The sequence below is a fragment of the Sus scrofa genome, chromosome 2, assembly GCF_000003025.6.
Source record: "Sus scrofa isolate TJ Tabasco breed Duroc chromosome 2, Sscrofa11.1, whole genome shotgun sequence".
Classification (NCBI taxonomy): Eukaryota; Metazoa; Chordata; class Mammalia; order Artiodactyla; family Suidae; genus Sus; species Sus scrofa.
In genome coordinates, this window is record NC_010444.4 from 66,609,631 (window position 1) to 66,626,549 (window position 16,919).

Here is a 16,919-nt window from a genome sequence, read left to right on the forward strand (position 1 = left end):
TGACTTACTTCACTCAGTACGAGAATCTCTAGTTGCATCCATGTTGCTGCAAATGGCATTATTTTGTTCTTTTTTATGTCTGAGTAGTATTCCATTGTGTATATGTACCATATCTTCGTAATCTATTCATTTGTGAATGGACATTTGCTTTCATGTCTTGGCTATCATAAACAGTGCTGCTATGAACACAGGGATGCATAGGGATATCCTTTTGAATTATAGTTTTGTGCCGATATATGCCCAGGAGCGGGATTGCTAGATCATGTGGTAGTTCTATATTTAGTTTTCTGAGGTACCTCCATACCGTTTTCCATAGTGTTTGTACCGATTCACATTCCCAGAGTTCCCATTGTGGCTCAGTGGTAACAAATCAGACTAGGTATCCATGAGGATGTGGGTTCGATCCCTGGCCTTGCTCAGTGGGTTAAGGATCTGGTATTACCATGAGCTGTGCGTAGGTCACAGACATGGCTTGGATCCTGCATTGCTGTTGCTATGGCTATGGTGTAGGCCAGCAGCGATAGCTCTGATTTGACCCCTAGCCTGGGAACTTCCATATGCTGCAGGTTTGGTCCTAAAAAGAGCCTCCCCCCCCGAAAAAAAAAAAACCCAAATTCACATTTGTACCAACAGTGTAAGCGGGTTTGTTCCCTTTTGGAGAATATATAATTTGGTTTCATGTTCAGCAGACAATGCCTACCCGATCAGCCCCCCCAAAACCTCTCTGGGCACTGAGTCTCTACAGAGCTTCCTGGGCAGACAATAATACACATGTATACTCACAATTTGTTACTTGGAGAACTGAGTCCATCCTATGGGATGATTACACCAAGAGGTAATATTTGAGAGCTTGCTCCTGGTTTTTTCCACATCAAATTTAGTTCAATACTAAACAAGACTAATACAAAATATTTAATGATCCTCATGGAAATTTTTAAAAATTATTGGGTAATGTCAAAGTAAAATGACAGCATGTATTCTTAGAAAGAATTCAGTGCCACCCAGATGTCACCTCTCCCAAATGATATATCTATTAAATTTCACAAACACCAAAACAGTTTTTAGGACTCAATAAGAACTACTCCTCCAAATATAATTAGAAGAAGGAATGTCCAAAAATAGGCAATTCTTCCGTGGAAAAATATGACGGTCTAGCTGACACACCTATATGTTAATTTAGATAGAATATGAACAGAGAGAAAAAGAGAACAAGGAAAGGTAAAGTGTCTTCCCTAGGCCAGCATTTTCTTCCTTTCTTTTCTTTCTATGTCCAATATTTAAAACCAGTTTGTAATAGGAGAATACCTAAATCCTTAATTAAAAAACACAAATGAGGGAGTTCTCATCGTGGCTCAGTGGTAACAAACCCAACTAGTATCCATGAGGACTCAGGTTCAATCCCTGGCCTTGCTCAGTGGGCTAAGGATCCGGTGTTGCTGTGAGCTGGAGTGTAGGTTACAATGCTGTGGTCCTGCGCTGCTGTGGCTGTGGCATAGGCCAAGTGCTGCAGCTCCAATTCAACCCCTAGTCTGGGGACTTCTATATGCCATGGGTGTGGCCCTGGGGAAAAAAAAAAACCAACAAAAAACACAAATGAAGTGAAAGCTTAAACTGGCACACACTATTCACACCTATATTTGCAACTGGTCCGCATTTAATATGAAAAGCTCTTTAAGGACAGAGCAGGAGAGTAGTGGCTAGTATCATGAACACTTGACGATATAAGGCAGGGACAAACTATTATCCAGTTAGAAAAAATGCATCATACTTCCCTCCATTTCATAGACAATAGGCAGCTTTTCGCAGATTTAAATGTGAAAGATAAAACTAGGCCAGTTTTAGAAGTCACAGTAAATGTTGTATTGATAGAAGAGTAAGACTATTCTCCTATAAGAAAAAGAATAAGCTATAAAGCCAGAGACAAATTCAAATATATTAAAATTAGGGTAGTTAAAAGATACATAAAAAGAGGAACAAAAACAGCTGCAATGCACAAAGATATAAAAATATAAAAGAGCTACTTTGCAGTTAAAATGAAGAGATAAAATTTTAAAATAGAAAAATGATCAAAACATATTTAACAAATATGAAAAGGATAATATAAAAAAATGTCCAACACCTTGGCAACTGGGTAATAGGACAATAAAATGTCCAGTAAATCCCATTTCACATGATTAGAACAAAAATTAGTCAATTTAATAATCCCAAGTGTTGAAGACCACTGTGAACAAAATCATTAAATGATGTACAAATGGAGGGATGGCCACGTGACATACTCCACTGATACTTTCCGTTAATTTGAACTTGATTACTATTTACAGTGCAACAATTTTCCAAAAATATCCACAGAAGTTACTGTGCAGTTGTACTTGGAGACATTTACAAGGGTGACATATAATAATATCAAAAGATCTGGGAGTTCCTATTGTGGTGCCATGGGATCGGCGGCATCTCTGGAGTGTGGGACACAGGTTTGATCCCCGCCAGGCACAGTAGGTTAATGATCTGGCACTGCTAGAGCTGTGGCATAGGTCACAACTGTGGCTTGGATCTGATTCCTGGCCTGGGAACTCTACATGCTGTGGGGTGGCAAAAAAAAAAAAAAAAAAAAAAAAAAGAAAAAAGAAAAGAAAGGAAAAGTCTGGGAGTTCCCCAGTGACCTAACAGCTAAGGATTCAGCGTGGTCCCTGCTGTGGCTCAATGCCTGGCCACAAGGTTTGCCCTTGAACAGGTTTCAGTAATCCATGATGTGAAAGGGACAAAGGAATGCAGAAACAGAGAAAATGTAGTTAAAACATAGTGCAGTGACAAAGCGGGAGTTCCAGTTCCTACTTAAGGGATCTACATAGTAATATATCTTGAGTTCTGTAGGAAGTAAGGCCCTCACCCAGGTGGAAGACAGAATGATGATGCTGACCCTCCTCACTTCAATCAACCAAAGCTTAGACTCTGTTGACTGCTGCCCCAATTCTAGGCTGAATTCTCTCTGCCTAAACCCCTTCATGAATATGCATGTACCCTCAGCTTAAAACTTCCCCAGTTTTGCTGTGTGGAGAGACACTGCTTTGGAAAAGATCCTGGGTATTCTCCTTACTTGCTATAAGTAATAATAAATCCTTCACTCTTTGGCTTGGTTGTCTCTGTTGGATCCAGAAATAACAGTGAGCAGTAAGAGCTTGGACTTGGTAACACTAAGACCCCCTCCTAATTTTAGGGAGACGTCAGCCTCAATCACACCTTCACTATAAACACACAGACAGGTTCCACCCAGGACATCCACCCAGGACCACTGTCAGGAGGGCCCCATTCCCATACTCCTCCTAAAGGACAAAGAATTATAGAAACTGCCACCTTGGTATCCTTCCTAGATAAAACTTAGGTGTGGTGGGGTCAACAATGCCATGCAGGGCAGCACAGTGCAGGGCACAGGGAAAGCTCCCTAGAAAAGAGCAGCCCACAGAGCAGGAGCCTCCAGGCTTTCTTATCAGCAGGGAAGAAGCACCAGGGCAAAGGGAGGGGGAGAGGATCGACTTCCAGTAGACAAACATCAAATATGTGGATCCTTTCTACTCACTATAAGAACAAACCCAGGTAAGAAAAGTAGGCATTTGTATTGACTTGTTTTTATTTTTTTTAATTTTTTTGTCTTTTTGCCTTTTCCTGGGCCGCTCCTGTGGCATATGGAGGTTCCCAGGCTAGGGGTCTGATCAGAGCTGTAGCTGCTGGCCTACGCCAGAGCCACAGCAACTCGGGATCTTAGCCTCGTCTGTGACCTACACCACAGTTCATGGTGTAAGGCCAGATCCTTAACTCACTGACTGAGGCCAGGGATCGAACCCACAAACTCATGGGTCCTAGTTGGATTCATTAACCACTGCACCACGACGGGAACTCCTGACTTGTTTTTATATAAAGGAATACTAACACGATGATCAAGAATCAAAACTGACTATCTGAGGGTGGCTGGAAAAAGAGCAGAGCGGAGCAGTATATGTGGACAGCGAGTCTTTAGTTAGTTTCCTATCTTAGTGATTTTTTAACCTTTCCATGAATTCCTTATTTAAAAGGAAAGAATTTTATATATGCCATATTTTCTAAGCATAATCATTATTTTACATTAACTTTTACATTTTAGAATTAATTTTAACTTTTCTACATAGGAAACCACTCCAAGATTTAATCCTTTAAGTACTAAGGAGTATAAGACTGTAGAAAATAAATAATTTACAAATTCCTTTCTAACTATAAGGACTAAGGGCAGAGTTCCTGTTGTGCCTCAGCAGGTTAAGAACCCAACTATTATCCATGAGGATGGGGGTTCTGATCCCTGGCCTTGCTAAGTGGATTAAGGATTCAGCATTGCTGCAAGATGCAGCTTGGATATGGTGTTGCTGTGGCTGTGGCATAGGCCAGTAGCTATAGCTCTGATTGGACCCCTCGCCTGGGAACTTCCATATGCTGCAGGTGTGGCTATTTATTTTCTAAGAAAATAAATAAATAAATAAATAAATGTTCTAAGGGCATTTATAGTTTGTCCTTCCACTATATTTCACACTAGGGATATTTTTGGGAATGAATGGCATACCATAATATAAAAATAAAAAAGCAGAAGATTAAAAATATATATTAGGCTCATAAAGTGTTGAAATAAACTAGCAATTTCAAATATTTACAGAGGCTTTGAGGATTTGCCTCATATCAATGAAAACAGATATTCAGGTTTTTTTTCCTCACAAACACTAAAACAGGAATTCATTTACCTTAGGAATAGTATAGTGTTTTAAATGTCAAAGTTTTCTAGGGACAAGCACTTACAAAGAGACTTGAGACCTTAAATGTTAAATACGCTCATTTAACATCTTGAGGTCCCTTGCCTAAATGAAATAAAAATTGGTCCGACAATTTTCTTGCCTTACATCACATCTCTCAGTCAATTTACATTTTAAAATTCCATGTGATAGTGCAAACTAGAGTTAAAGGGCTGCAATATTTAGGATAAGAGAACCAAAGGAAAGCAAAACAGATAAGCAGCCTGCTTCCCTATAATTCAAAAAACCACTTTTGGAAAGTTGAACATATTCCAGACTTGGGGTTTAAACACTCTGGGTGGAGATGGAACCCCTAGAGTGGGTCAGTCCCCAATGAAGAAGGGTAGGGACACCTGAGCAGTCGTAAGAATTAACTCTGAGAGCTCCATGCACCCTTTCCTCTCATAGGAGCACAGAAGCTCTCCCTCCTCCAGGCTTCTATTCTCCCAAGTCAGGGAACTCTCAGCTTGATTCACTTTAAGGTTCTGACCCAAAGAAACTCCCTAATTTATAAACCTTCTGTCCATGAGACAGAACACCTAATTTTCATAAACTTACTCAATGTGCACCAATTACACTATCTGCACCTACACCAAAAACTCAAATGCTAGGCAAAATTCAAACTCTATGTTTAAAAAAAAAAAAAAGAGTTCCCTTTGTGGCTCAGTGGTAACAAACAAGACTAGCATCCATGAGGATGCAGAATCCATCCCTGGCCCTGCTCACTGGGTTAAGGATATGGCCTTATCAAGAAGGTTGAAGACTACACTCAGATCCTGCATTGCTGTGGTGTATACTGGTAGCTCCAGTTCCAATTAGACCCCAAGCCTGGGAACTTCCATATGCCTAAGGAACCACAACTAAAACCTCAGAAGCGGGATCACTCCCCATCCTCCACCCACCATTCCCAGCTTTCACACTCACACTCCTTCGCTAGTGAGCAGGTAGCACACCCGCAGGGGGAGGATTCCCAGGAAGGACCAACTGGGTCTTAGAGTACTTCCCTTTGCAGCCTCAAGGGGGCCTCAGCGAGGACTGCTGAACCACAGGCCTGCCCTCCCCCTGGACTTGCTTTAAATGACGCACTGGCAGTTTTTGAACAAAATTGACCAAAAAAAATTAACTTAAACCCAGTGTTTATGGGGGAAAGAGTAAAGAAAATTATAAGATGTTTAATAGTTGAAGCAGAAAACCCCAAATATCTATTCCACCTGGAACAAGAGATGGCAGTAATATTTCCATGGCAAGAGGAGTTCCCGTTGTGGCACAGTGGAAAAGAATCCGACTAGGAACCATGGGCTTGCAGGTTCGATCCCCAGCCTTGCCCAGTGGGTTGAGGATCCAACGTTGCCGTAAGCTGCGGTGGAGGTCGAAGATGTGGCTTGGATCTGGCATGCTGTGGCTGTGGCGTAGGCCGGCAGCAATAGCTCCAATTAGACACATAGTCTGGGAACCTTCACATGTTTGGCCTATAAAAAAAAAAAAAAAAAAGACCATATTTCCATGGCAAGAAGTTCTCTTGTAATCATTTAGTCATACTCCGGCATTGTGGCTCTGCAATTTTTTTTCCCTTTCTTTCTCTCTCTCTCTTTTTTTGTCTTTTTAGGGCCGCACACATACACATGGAGGTTCCCAGGCTAGGGACTGAATTGGAGCTGTAGCCACCCACCTACACCACAGCCACAGGAACACCAGATCCGAGCCACATTTGTGACCTAGACCTAGATCACAGCTCGCACAATGCTGGATCCTTAAGCCACTGAGTGAGGCCAGGGATTGAACCTGAGTACTAGTCAGATTCGTTTCTGCTAAGCCACCATAGGCACTCCTAAGCCCTGCAATTTCATTTGAAAACATCCAAAAGTAAGCACAGACCCAGGAAACTTAGCATATACGTTCAGGGAAAGAAAGAGTGAAACAATAATTCTTGACAAATGAAATGTTACACAAGAACATTCTATTTTCTCTCAATTTTCATTTCCTCTCACTTCTTTCTTGCCTGTTTGGAACTACTTTATACCGTCCTTATAGCTCTCTTGATTAAATACGTTTTTCCTTTATTGAAAAAAATGGAGGAGGAGAGGGGGAAAAAGTGGGGTGGAGGGGGTGTTTGGAGTTGGGAGATGACAACTATTACATTTAGAATGGATAAGCTGTGAGGTCCTACTGTATAGCACAGGCATACATCCAGTCTGATAGACAATGAATGGAAGATAATATGAGAAAAAGAATGTGTGTGTGTGTGTGTGTATAACGGGTCATGCAGTATGGCAGAAAGGGACACAACACTGTAAATCAACTAACTATACTTAAAATATTTTTTAATTAAAACACGGAGACTTAGGTCAATAAATCTCTTCAAAGTGACAAAACCAGGGAGAGGCAGAGCTGACAGGTGAGAACACCCTGGAAAGTTTCCAAATAAACCCCACCCAAAGGACTTCCCATAGGATGTATGTGTCCTGTAAAGATTCTGGGGGGAGAGGCACAAGGTCGTCACACAATGTCCATGGTTCCAATGTCACTTTTTTCTCATGTAAAATATCCACAGACCAAAAAAAAACCCCCAACAAACAAACAAACAAACAAACAAACAAACAAACAAAAACCAAAAAGCTTTTAAGAGCTATCCATGGCTCTGTGGTAAAAGGATAAACAGTTAAAATATTGTGTCCCTTTGAAATGCACGAGAAGATAAAGAGTTGATAGTGATGCTATGAATCAAAGAGGGCTTTGGGAATGAGGGGGGAAATCTGGAAATTTAGGGATCTATTGTCAGTCCTAGGAAGTCAGACAGGAGGGACAGAGTTGTGGATTTGAGACCCTACTCTAAAATAAAAAACACTTGTAAAACTCAGAAGGAAACGAATCCCTCTGAGGAAAAGGCAGAGCCTGAATTCAACAGAGCACAGCTCCTCACACGCACGATACCAGAGACCCAGTCACGGCTGTCCCCTGATGACCCTTCTTGTGGTCACAGCATAATCTGAGGGAGACCCGGGGCTGCGGATGCAGAACTACTCAGACAGACTCCGGGGTCAGGGCCCAAGTCGCCGCGCGCAGTGATGGAACTGGACACCCGGGTCCCAAACGCCGGCCCCACTCCCCCCGCCCCCCCACGCGGCAACCCGGAGGGAATGAGGTGCGAGCGGCTACACTCGCGGATTCAAGTCCGCAGACTTCGGAGTTGACGGCCGGCAGACCCGGGTCCCGCCACGGCCAGTTACGACCAGAGCCTCCACCTCGTCTCCACATTGCGGGGCAGCACACTCACCATTTCAAGGTTTCCCTGAGTCCCTCCGATGACTCCCACGACCACTGCAGACCAAGGGCGGGAGACACTGCGGCAGAGCCACCCGAGACAATTAAAAACACCCGAACCAGAGCGAGAACAGACGTCTGCGCTGGTACGGTGCGTCTCTCCACCCACCTTTCCCAGAAGGGCTCTTGATTGGACAGTTTGGTAGACCACGCCCCTCACGCTTGAGTGACAGCAGGGCAGGAGGACTCTTGGCTCTGCGCTAGTGGGCGGAGACCTGACCCAGCAAGGGAAATTAGCGTTTTAACGGAACTTTCTCTGGAGCTTCGGCTACCTTTGTTGTTTTCAAGTTCTTTGTGAACACGGAAGCACAGTGAAATGCTGATTGAGTTGTCAAACGGCAAGTAAGTACTGCACAGGAGGATGGCCCAGACCAGGCGACACTTAACCTGTCCTTTAGGGGTCATGGTCTTGGCTGAATTGTGACCCTTGTTTAGAAACACAGACACCTCAGGTGACCACGCCATCTGTAATTAAAGGGTCTGGCACCGTTTTACTATCGGGCCTTTCACTGACACTTCCATCCATCCCTGCCCCTTTCCCACTCATTTGGTACTGAAAAGAGAATCCATGGTCGCTTGGCTCTAGTGGGAAGTTGGCACCCAGAAACCCTACTTCGACATGCCATGGGTGTGGCCAGCGCCCCCCCACCGAAAACAAACAAAAACAAGCCACCAAAATAATTAATCTGATGAAGTTCAAATTACCAGTGTTTTTTTCGTGTAGTTGCTCTTGACATCATATGTAACTTTTTTTTTTTTTTTCCAAAACCAAGTTCGGGGAATTTTTCTTATGTTCTATACAATTTTCTTATGCTTATCCTCTTCTGGTTGCATCTTTGATCCTTATTGGTAAATTAATGTATGTGGTGTGACATAAGGGTAGAACTTCTTTCGCATATGGCCATCCAGTTGGTTCAGCACCAATTATGAAAAGAATATTATTTCCCCATGTTTGAAACTTTTGTCAAAGATCAGTTGAACTTAAATGTGTTTTTTTCTCAAATCTCATTCTATACATAGATCTGTATGTCTGTCTTTGCATCAGTCCCACACTACCTAGAGTACATTTGCTTAAAGTTTTTGAAATCAAGACGTTAGTCCTATAACTTTTTTTTATTATTATTATTTATTTTTGTCTTTTTTTGCTATTTCTTTGGGCCGTTCCCGCGGCATATGGAGGTTCCCAGGCTAGGGGTTGAATCGGAGCTGTAGCCACTGGCCTACGCCAGAGCCACAGCAACGTGGGATCCGAGCCGCGTCTGCAACCTACACCACAGCTCACAGCAACGCCGGATCGTTAACCCACTGAGCAAGGGCAGGGACCGAACCCGCAACCTCATGGTTCCTAGTCGGATTCGTTAACCACTGCGCCACGACGGGAACTCCCTATAACTTTGTTTTTTGATTTCAAGAATGGTTTGGCAAATCTGGTCCCTTGCAAGTCGAAGCCCATAAAAAATTATGAAACAGCTGGCCAATATCTTTACAGATTACAGATTGCATCATGATTGGTATTGCATTCAATCTTCAGACCATTTTGTGGAATAGCGCCAGTCCAACAATGTTAACTCCTCTGAATCATGAAATTGGGGTGTTTTCCCATTTACTTACACTTTTCGTAATTTCTTTTGGCCATGTTTTATAGTTTTAAGAGTACTCATTTTGTTCTTTGGGTTTAACTTGTTCTTTTCTAGTTCTTCAAGGTTTATGTTGCTAATCTGGTGTCTCTCTCTCTTTTTTTTTTTTTTTTTTTTTCTTTTTCCCGCCGCACCTGCTGCATATAGAAGTTCCCAGGCTTGGGGTGGAATTGGAGCTGCAGCTGCTGGCCTACACAACAGCCACAGGAACCTGGGATCTGAGGTGCATCTGCAACCTACACCACAACTTTGGGCAACGCTGATCCTTAACCCATTGAGCAAGGCCAGAGATCAAATCTGCATCCTCACAGACACTACCTGCTGAGCCATAAGAACTCCCTCAGCTTTTTTTCTTGTGAAGACAACAAAGATCATTCAGAGCTCTTTACATATCAGAGCAGAAACCGTCCATTCAGTTGTGTTGCTCTGTATTTCTCCCTTATAAGACTGTATAGCATTTTCACTTTATCTGCTCCTCTGCTGGTGACCATGTCAGTGATTTCAAAGTTTTTCTTCCGTGATCATACTTGGATTTCTATATATGAATTTCTCTCCTCACATTCTAAAATGTCCTATTCTGGAAGTTCCTGGTAGTCTTCATGCTTCCATTCCTGTGGCCCAGGGTTCAATCCCTGGCCTGGGAACAGATTCTAAGTCAAGCTGCTGCATGCTGCAGGAAAAAAAAAAATCCTACCCTGAAGACATTTGTCACCCTAAAAATATTCCCCATGTGTTACCTTCTGTTTTATTGTTGCACTTTGGGGGGCAGGAATAACCCCCTTTCCAAAATGGGATCAGATGTCAACACTTATGTTGTTGCGTGTATCAATAGAAAAGGTATTATTAAAAGGTACTTTCTAAGAGTAGGGCAAGGGTAAACTAGTTCAGGTGCCTTGTGCAAAGAATGAGCTGGCTCTTTAATGTATGTGGAGTGGAGGCTACTTGTTTTCAAGGTTTGACCCTCCTACCTGCTGACCTGAAAAGACAAGGAGTGAGTCTCAACCTTCCTAGTTATTCACTGTAGGCCAGACAGGTGAGCAGGTACCCAAAGTCTTAAGAGTCAAATATCAAAAATGAGGTTACTTCTTTTATTTCTTATTTTTTATATTTTGGCTGCACCTATGGCATGCCTTAGTTCCTGGGCCAGGGATGGAACCCACACCACAGGAGTGACCTGAGCCACAGCAGTGACAACCCTGGATCCTTAACCCTTAGGCCACCTGGGAATTCCTGGTCAGTTCTTTATTAAAGTTAACTCCTGAAATATATAGACTGAATGCTGTCACATCTCATTTTTTTGGATTAAAAATTTTTTTAATTATAGTTGATTTACAATGTTCTATAAATTTCTGCTGTACAGCAAAGTGACCCAATTATACATATATATCTCTTCTTTTTCTCATATTATCTTCTATCATGTTCTATCACAAGTGGTTGAATATAGTTCCCTGTGCTATACAGCAGACTCTCACCCCTTATCCATTCTAAATGTAACAGTTTGCATCTACTGACCCAACTCCCTGTCCATCCTTCTCCCCCCACCCCGGCAACCACAAGTTTCTTCTCCATGTTACATGTCATTTAAATGAATGTGAATATTAGTTGAAAAGCCCTGTGAAACCAGCAACATATTATAATTAAGATGATGAAGCTTCAAAACAACATTGGGATTCTGCCATCCCCAGGTGCTGCGGAGATCCAGTTCTACAACTCTGTTCAAATATTTCAGTAACCTTGTTATTGTTAATTTAGTTTGCTGTCTCCATGGTTGTGTTATTGCTGGCACCTTGTGGGTGTCAGCCCACCCACATGCAGCAAACCGCTCTCCTAGGGAACAGAATGCTCCCTCCCTGGCACGTAAATAGTGCACAGCCAAGTGGTCACCAGCTACCATGCCTGCCAGAGAACTGTCCTTCATGGAAAAAACCTGAAGTGTTAGCTGTGTGCTACACGTATTCTGAAAAGTTTTCAGCATTTCTTGATTGGCTCTAATGATGTGGTTGTTTTTAGTTTTTGTTTTTTGTTTTTTTGTTTTTTTTTTTTTTTGCTTTTTTAGGGCTGCCACTGTGGCATATGGAAGTTCGCAGGCTAGGGGTCAAGTTGGAACTACAGCTGCTGGCCTACGCTGCAGCCACAGCCACACTGGATCTGAGCCGCATCTGCAACCTAGACCACAGCTCACGGCAACGCCGTTTCCCTTAACCCACTAGCCCAGGGACTGAACCTACATCCTCATGGATACTAGTTGGGTTCATTACCACTGAGCCATAATGGGAACTCCTAATGTATTTGTTAAATGACATGATGTGTGCCCAGGTCAGTACCAGTGCTCCAATGACAATGAGCATGTGATTGTAAATTGCAGGAAAAGGACACATTTGTGTTGGATGGCCCAGAGGGTTTTAAAGGTGGTCAAAGTGAAATACTGAAACGAAGGGCAACAGTCTATGGGTGATATTAGGAGGAAGACCCAGGAGTGGGTATAACAGTGGTGGCCTATGACAATAAACCAAAGACCCGTAGGAGTGACCAATCTGACAGACATGTCTAGTACAGAAAGGCTCTACCTGTAAGATAACTGTAAACCTGATGATCAGAACAAAGTAACTTACCTGGACCACTGTGGATTGAATCTGAATAATGCCCCGAACAGCAGGAAGAACTATGGAGAAGAAAGCAAAGTTTAAGGAAGGCATTTGGAAACCCTTTAAGGGTTGTAGAATGGGATCCTATGACTGCACTGCATGACTTTTTCAAGAGCCTGGTTTTTTTAGAATTGAGTTGATGTCAATAGTTTCTACACTGTGTTGATGAGTCATGGCATTTTGGTTTCAGGAAGGTTGTGTATGATAGGATAAGTAATTTCTGTATGTAAGTATCTACCATGGGAGCATAGCAAGTAGCCTGTAGAGGGGGTGAGGGGCGCTAGAAAATCTGTTTGCCATCAGCTGTAGGGACTCCTTCCTTGGTCTGGAAACTCTGTCCATTGAGTATATTACCAATGGTGGATTTATTCACATCAGATGCCCCAGCCAGTTGCTAAGGCAGCCATGGCAGAGAAGGGATGGCCCATGAATTTTGCTTACCACTGAGGTTAGAGAACTCCAAATGGTTATGGATTGTGGGGGCTCACAGGGCCAAGGTTAATACCATCAGATCCCAGGTGACAGCATGGTCAGAAATTCAAGTCAGTTGATTGCCCTGTACATTGAAATAAGCCTTGGCAGTTTGAAGTTTAATAAGTGCAGAGAGGACTGGCACTGATTTGTCCTTGGATATTGCGAGGCAAGGTATCCTCAGTGTTCTTATGCCAAAAGGGTGAGCTTGGAAAGGAGCTGTTACTGGTAGATGTGACACCTGGATTCTTGGCAGTGGCCAAAGGACCTATAATGATGTGCACGTGAGTTCAACTGGTGGCAGGGAATTCTCTAGTGCCAGCACCATGCGTGAAGCTGGATTAATTCATCTAACACCTGGGTCCAGTCCCCGATCCCAGGTTGCCTGCTTGATTTAGGGACAGAATGCAACATCTCTGCAGTGGACCCCATCAAGGGTGGTAGTAGCACCCTTTATGTAAACTATGTGAACTCCCTGGTCTCTCATGTGATCCTGAGTGACACCTCAAGTGGCAATGTGTCCAGAAGGAAGTGACCTACTACAGAAGGCACCCACTGAGGGCAACACAGTTCTTCCAGTAAGTTGGATATGACAGAGGGACCAATTTTTGCTCTATGCTTCAAGTACCAATGCCCTTTCTTCCCACCTTTTCTTTTTTTTGTGTGTGTTTTTTTTTAGGGCTGTATATGGAGGTTCCCAGGCTAGGGGTCCAATTGGAGCTGTAGCTGCGGGACTATGCCACAGCCACAACAACACTGGATCCTTAACCCACTGAGCAAGGCCAGGGATCAAACCCATGTCCCCACGGATAGTAGTTGCTGAGCCACAATGGGAACTCCTCCCCCCACCCCTTTTCTGGCCACCCTGAGGCATATGGAGTTTCCAGGCCAGGGATCAGATCTGAGCCGCAGTAGCAATCCACACCAATGCTGGGGCAACAGATCCCTTAACCCACTGTGTTGGGCCGGGGATCAAATTCATGTCCTGGCTCTGCAGAGATGCCACCAATCCCGTTCTGCCATGCTGGGAACTCTTGCCTTTTTTTAAAATAAATTTTTTAAATCAATTTTCTTTTTTGTATGTCACACCCTCGGCACATGAAACTTCCTGGATCAAAAACAAACAAACAAAAAAGGAGTGCCCATCATGGCGCAGTGGAAATGAATCCAACTAGGAACCATGAGGTTTTGGATTCGATCCCTGGCCTCGCTCAGTGTGTTGAGGATCTGGTATTGCTGTGAGGTGTGGTGTAGGTCACAGACAGGGCTCTAATCCTGTGTTGCTGTGGTTTAGGCTGGCAGCTACAGCTCCAATTCGACCCCTAGCCTGGGAACCTCCATATGCTGCAGGTTCGGCCCTAAAAAGCTAAAAAAAAAAAAAAAAAAGGAACTTCCCAGATCAGGGATTGAATCCAAGCCGAAGCTGCAACCTACACCATAGCTGCAGCAATGCTGGATCCTTAACCCACTGTGCCAGTCTGGGTATCCCTGGTGATCAAACCTTTGCCTCAGCACCAACCCGAGCCACTGCAGGCACAAGGCCAGATATTTAACTCACTATACTATGTCAAGAATTCCACCATTACCTTTTTAACAAGGTCTCTGTTTTTAGGCAAACTGATAGGTCCTACATTCATGACCTAAAGAGAAATGGGAAGTTGGCTGTGGAGACTCATCAACTCAGGCCATGGGAGGGCCTCCATTTACAGAACTCTGTCAGAAAAACAGAAGTGTTGGAATTCCCACTGTGGCTCAGCAGGTTAAGAACCCAACATAGTGTCCATGAGGATACAGGTTTCATCCCTGGTCTTGCTCACTGGGTTAAGGATCCAGCGTTGGTGCAAGCTGCTGTGTAGGTCACAGATGAGATTCGGATCTGGCGTTGCTATGTCTGTGGTATAGACCAGCAGCTTTAGCTCCAATTAGACTCTTAACCTGGGAACATTCAGATGCCCCAGGTACAGCTTTAAAAAACAAAACAAAACAAAACAAAAAACCCACTGTGGGGCTTTCTTGTAGATCATGGAAACAAATGGCTCCCAGGTCCCACTGAAAGAAAAAAAAAAAACATTAAAAACTTCCTATCACTCCTTTTATACTCAATTATAGTATCACTCGAATTGACACAAATTACCTGAATAGGCCTCAGTTGAATCATAAAAGAGATATTAAAATGATTACATAGTATATTGAGCAGAAAATTTATATAACAGGCAGGAAACAACTGGATCCCAAGCAGGAAAAGCGAAGGCAATTCCAGAGGACCAGGAGCTGGCCTGCATATTTCAAAAGGCAAAGTCTTTTCCAGATGAAGAAAAAAATGTTATACACCAAAGGTACTTGGTGATCATGACAGACAAAGACATAAGAATATTTTGTAGACAAAACATTGTAAATCAACTATAATAAAGAAAAAAGAATATTTTACAATGCTGTCTCTAAAAATGGTAAGAGGAGTTCCCTGGTGGCCTAGTGGTTAAGAATATGGCATTGTCAATGCTATGGTGTGGGCCACTGCTGTGGCAGGTTTGACTCTTGGCTGGGGAACTTCCACATGCTTTCAGCATGGTCAAAAATAAAATAAAAATGGGGAAAGATAAAAATGACCACTATATTCCTTTTCTTACTAAGATGAGTGAATGGAATTTATTATAAAGTTTTGAGTTCCAGTTGTGGCTCAACAGTAATGAACCTGACTAGTATCCATGAGGATGTGGATTTGATCACTGGTCCTGCTCATTGGTTTAAGGATCCAGTGTTGCTATGGCTGTAGTATAGGCCTGCAGCTGCAGCTCTGATTTGACCTCTGGGAATGTCCATATACCTCAGGTGTGGCCTGTAAAAAAAAAAAAAAAAGAAGGAATTAAGTTTAGCTCCAATACTCACTTTGGCCTTCTAGAAAACAACAATTTCATCACCAGTGGCAGGATAAGTTTATCTCCTCAGGGCATTCAATACAGAAAATCAGCCTTGCTTCCTGAAATAGCAATCATATCCTGTAACAAAGCCAAAATCCTTTAAGAAGATCAGCACCCTGTTACTATTATACCTTATAGTTCTTTATGGTCTGTAGTCATTCTAATTAGAATTCACTCCACTCCTTTTGTTTTGTTTTTGCTTTTTAGGGCCTCACCTGTGGCATATAGAAGCTCCAGACTAGGAGTCAAATCAGAGCTGCAGCTGCCAACCTATGCCACAGCCACAGCCATAAGGGATTCGAGCCAAGTCTGTAATGTATACCACAGCTCGCAGCAATGCCAGATCAGGGATGGATACTAGTCGGGTTCTTTACCGTTGAGCCATGACAGGAACTCCTGCTTTTTAATGGCTGCACCTGTGGCGCATGGAAGCCCCTAGGATAGGGATCAGATCTGAGCCACAGCTATGACTTAACACTGCAGTTGTGGCAATACCAGATCCTTTACCTTTAGCCCACTGCACTGGGCTGGGGATCAAACCATGCCTCTGCAGTCAGATTCTTAACCCACTGTGCCACAGTGGGAATCCTACATTCACCTCTTTGACCACAGGCAAGATCCTCTGGGTCACTGGCCAGAGGGCTCTGAAAAAACTGATTTAAATTTTTGGTAATAGGGTGAATGAGAAACTAGTTTCATGACAAAAAGAACTACAAAAGAATAAAATATAGGAGTTTCCACTGTAACTTAAAGAAACTGACATAGTGTCTGTGAGGATATGGGTTCAATCCCTGGCCTTGCTCAGTGGATTAAGGATCCAGCATTGCCAAAAGTTGTGGCACAGATCACAGATACAGCTTGGATCTGGTGTCGCTGATGCTGTGACATAGGCCCCAGCTGCAGCTCTGATTCAACTTCCTAGCCTGGTAAATTCCATATGCCACAGTTGCAGCTGTATTTAAAAAAAAAAAAAAAGAATAAAAAGTAAACTTTTCCTAAGGAAAAAAACAAAATTGTATGCACATGATAATACTGAATAATGATATAATGAATAAATGAAGAAAACTGCCAAGTTTATCTGAATGTCCATAATTAATGTGTATTTTGGGAGTTCTCTTG

General features: G+C 43.0%; 1 protein-coding gene across 5 annotated transcripts in view; it reads right to left on the reverse strand.

Annotated features, from left to right (window-relative positions):
• LOC102166940 (zinc finger protein 14-like) overlaps nt 1-13,613 on the reverse strand; it is a 33,124-nt gene extending 19,511 nt beyond the window's left edge. For 3 of the 5 annotated variants that reach the window (XR_002341625.1, XR_002341624.1, XM_021083738.1), the window contains exon 1: nt 12,379-13,613. Coding sequence is in view for 2 of the 5 variants with exons in the window: in XM_021083738.1 (XP_020939397.1) it covers nt 12,379-12,462 (84 nt within the window). In the remaining 3 variants the exon portion in view is untranslated. Of the gene's footprint in view, nt 1-8,082; nt 9,293-12,378 lie in introns of those variants that run through there. The other 2 variants (XR_002341626.1, XM_021083739.1) reach the window with 1 other exon arrangement.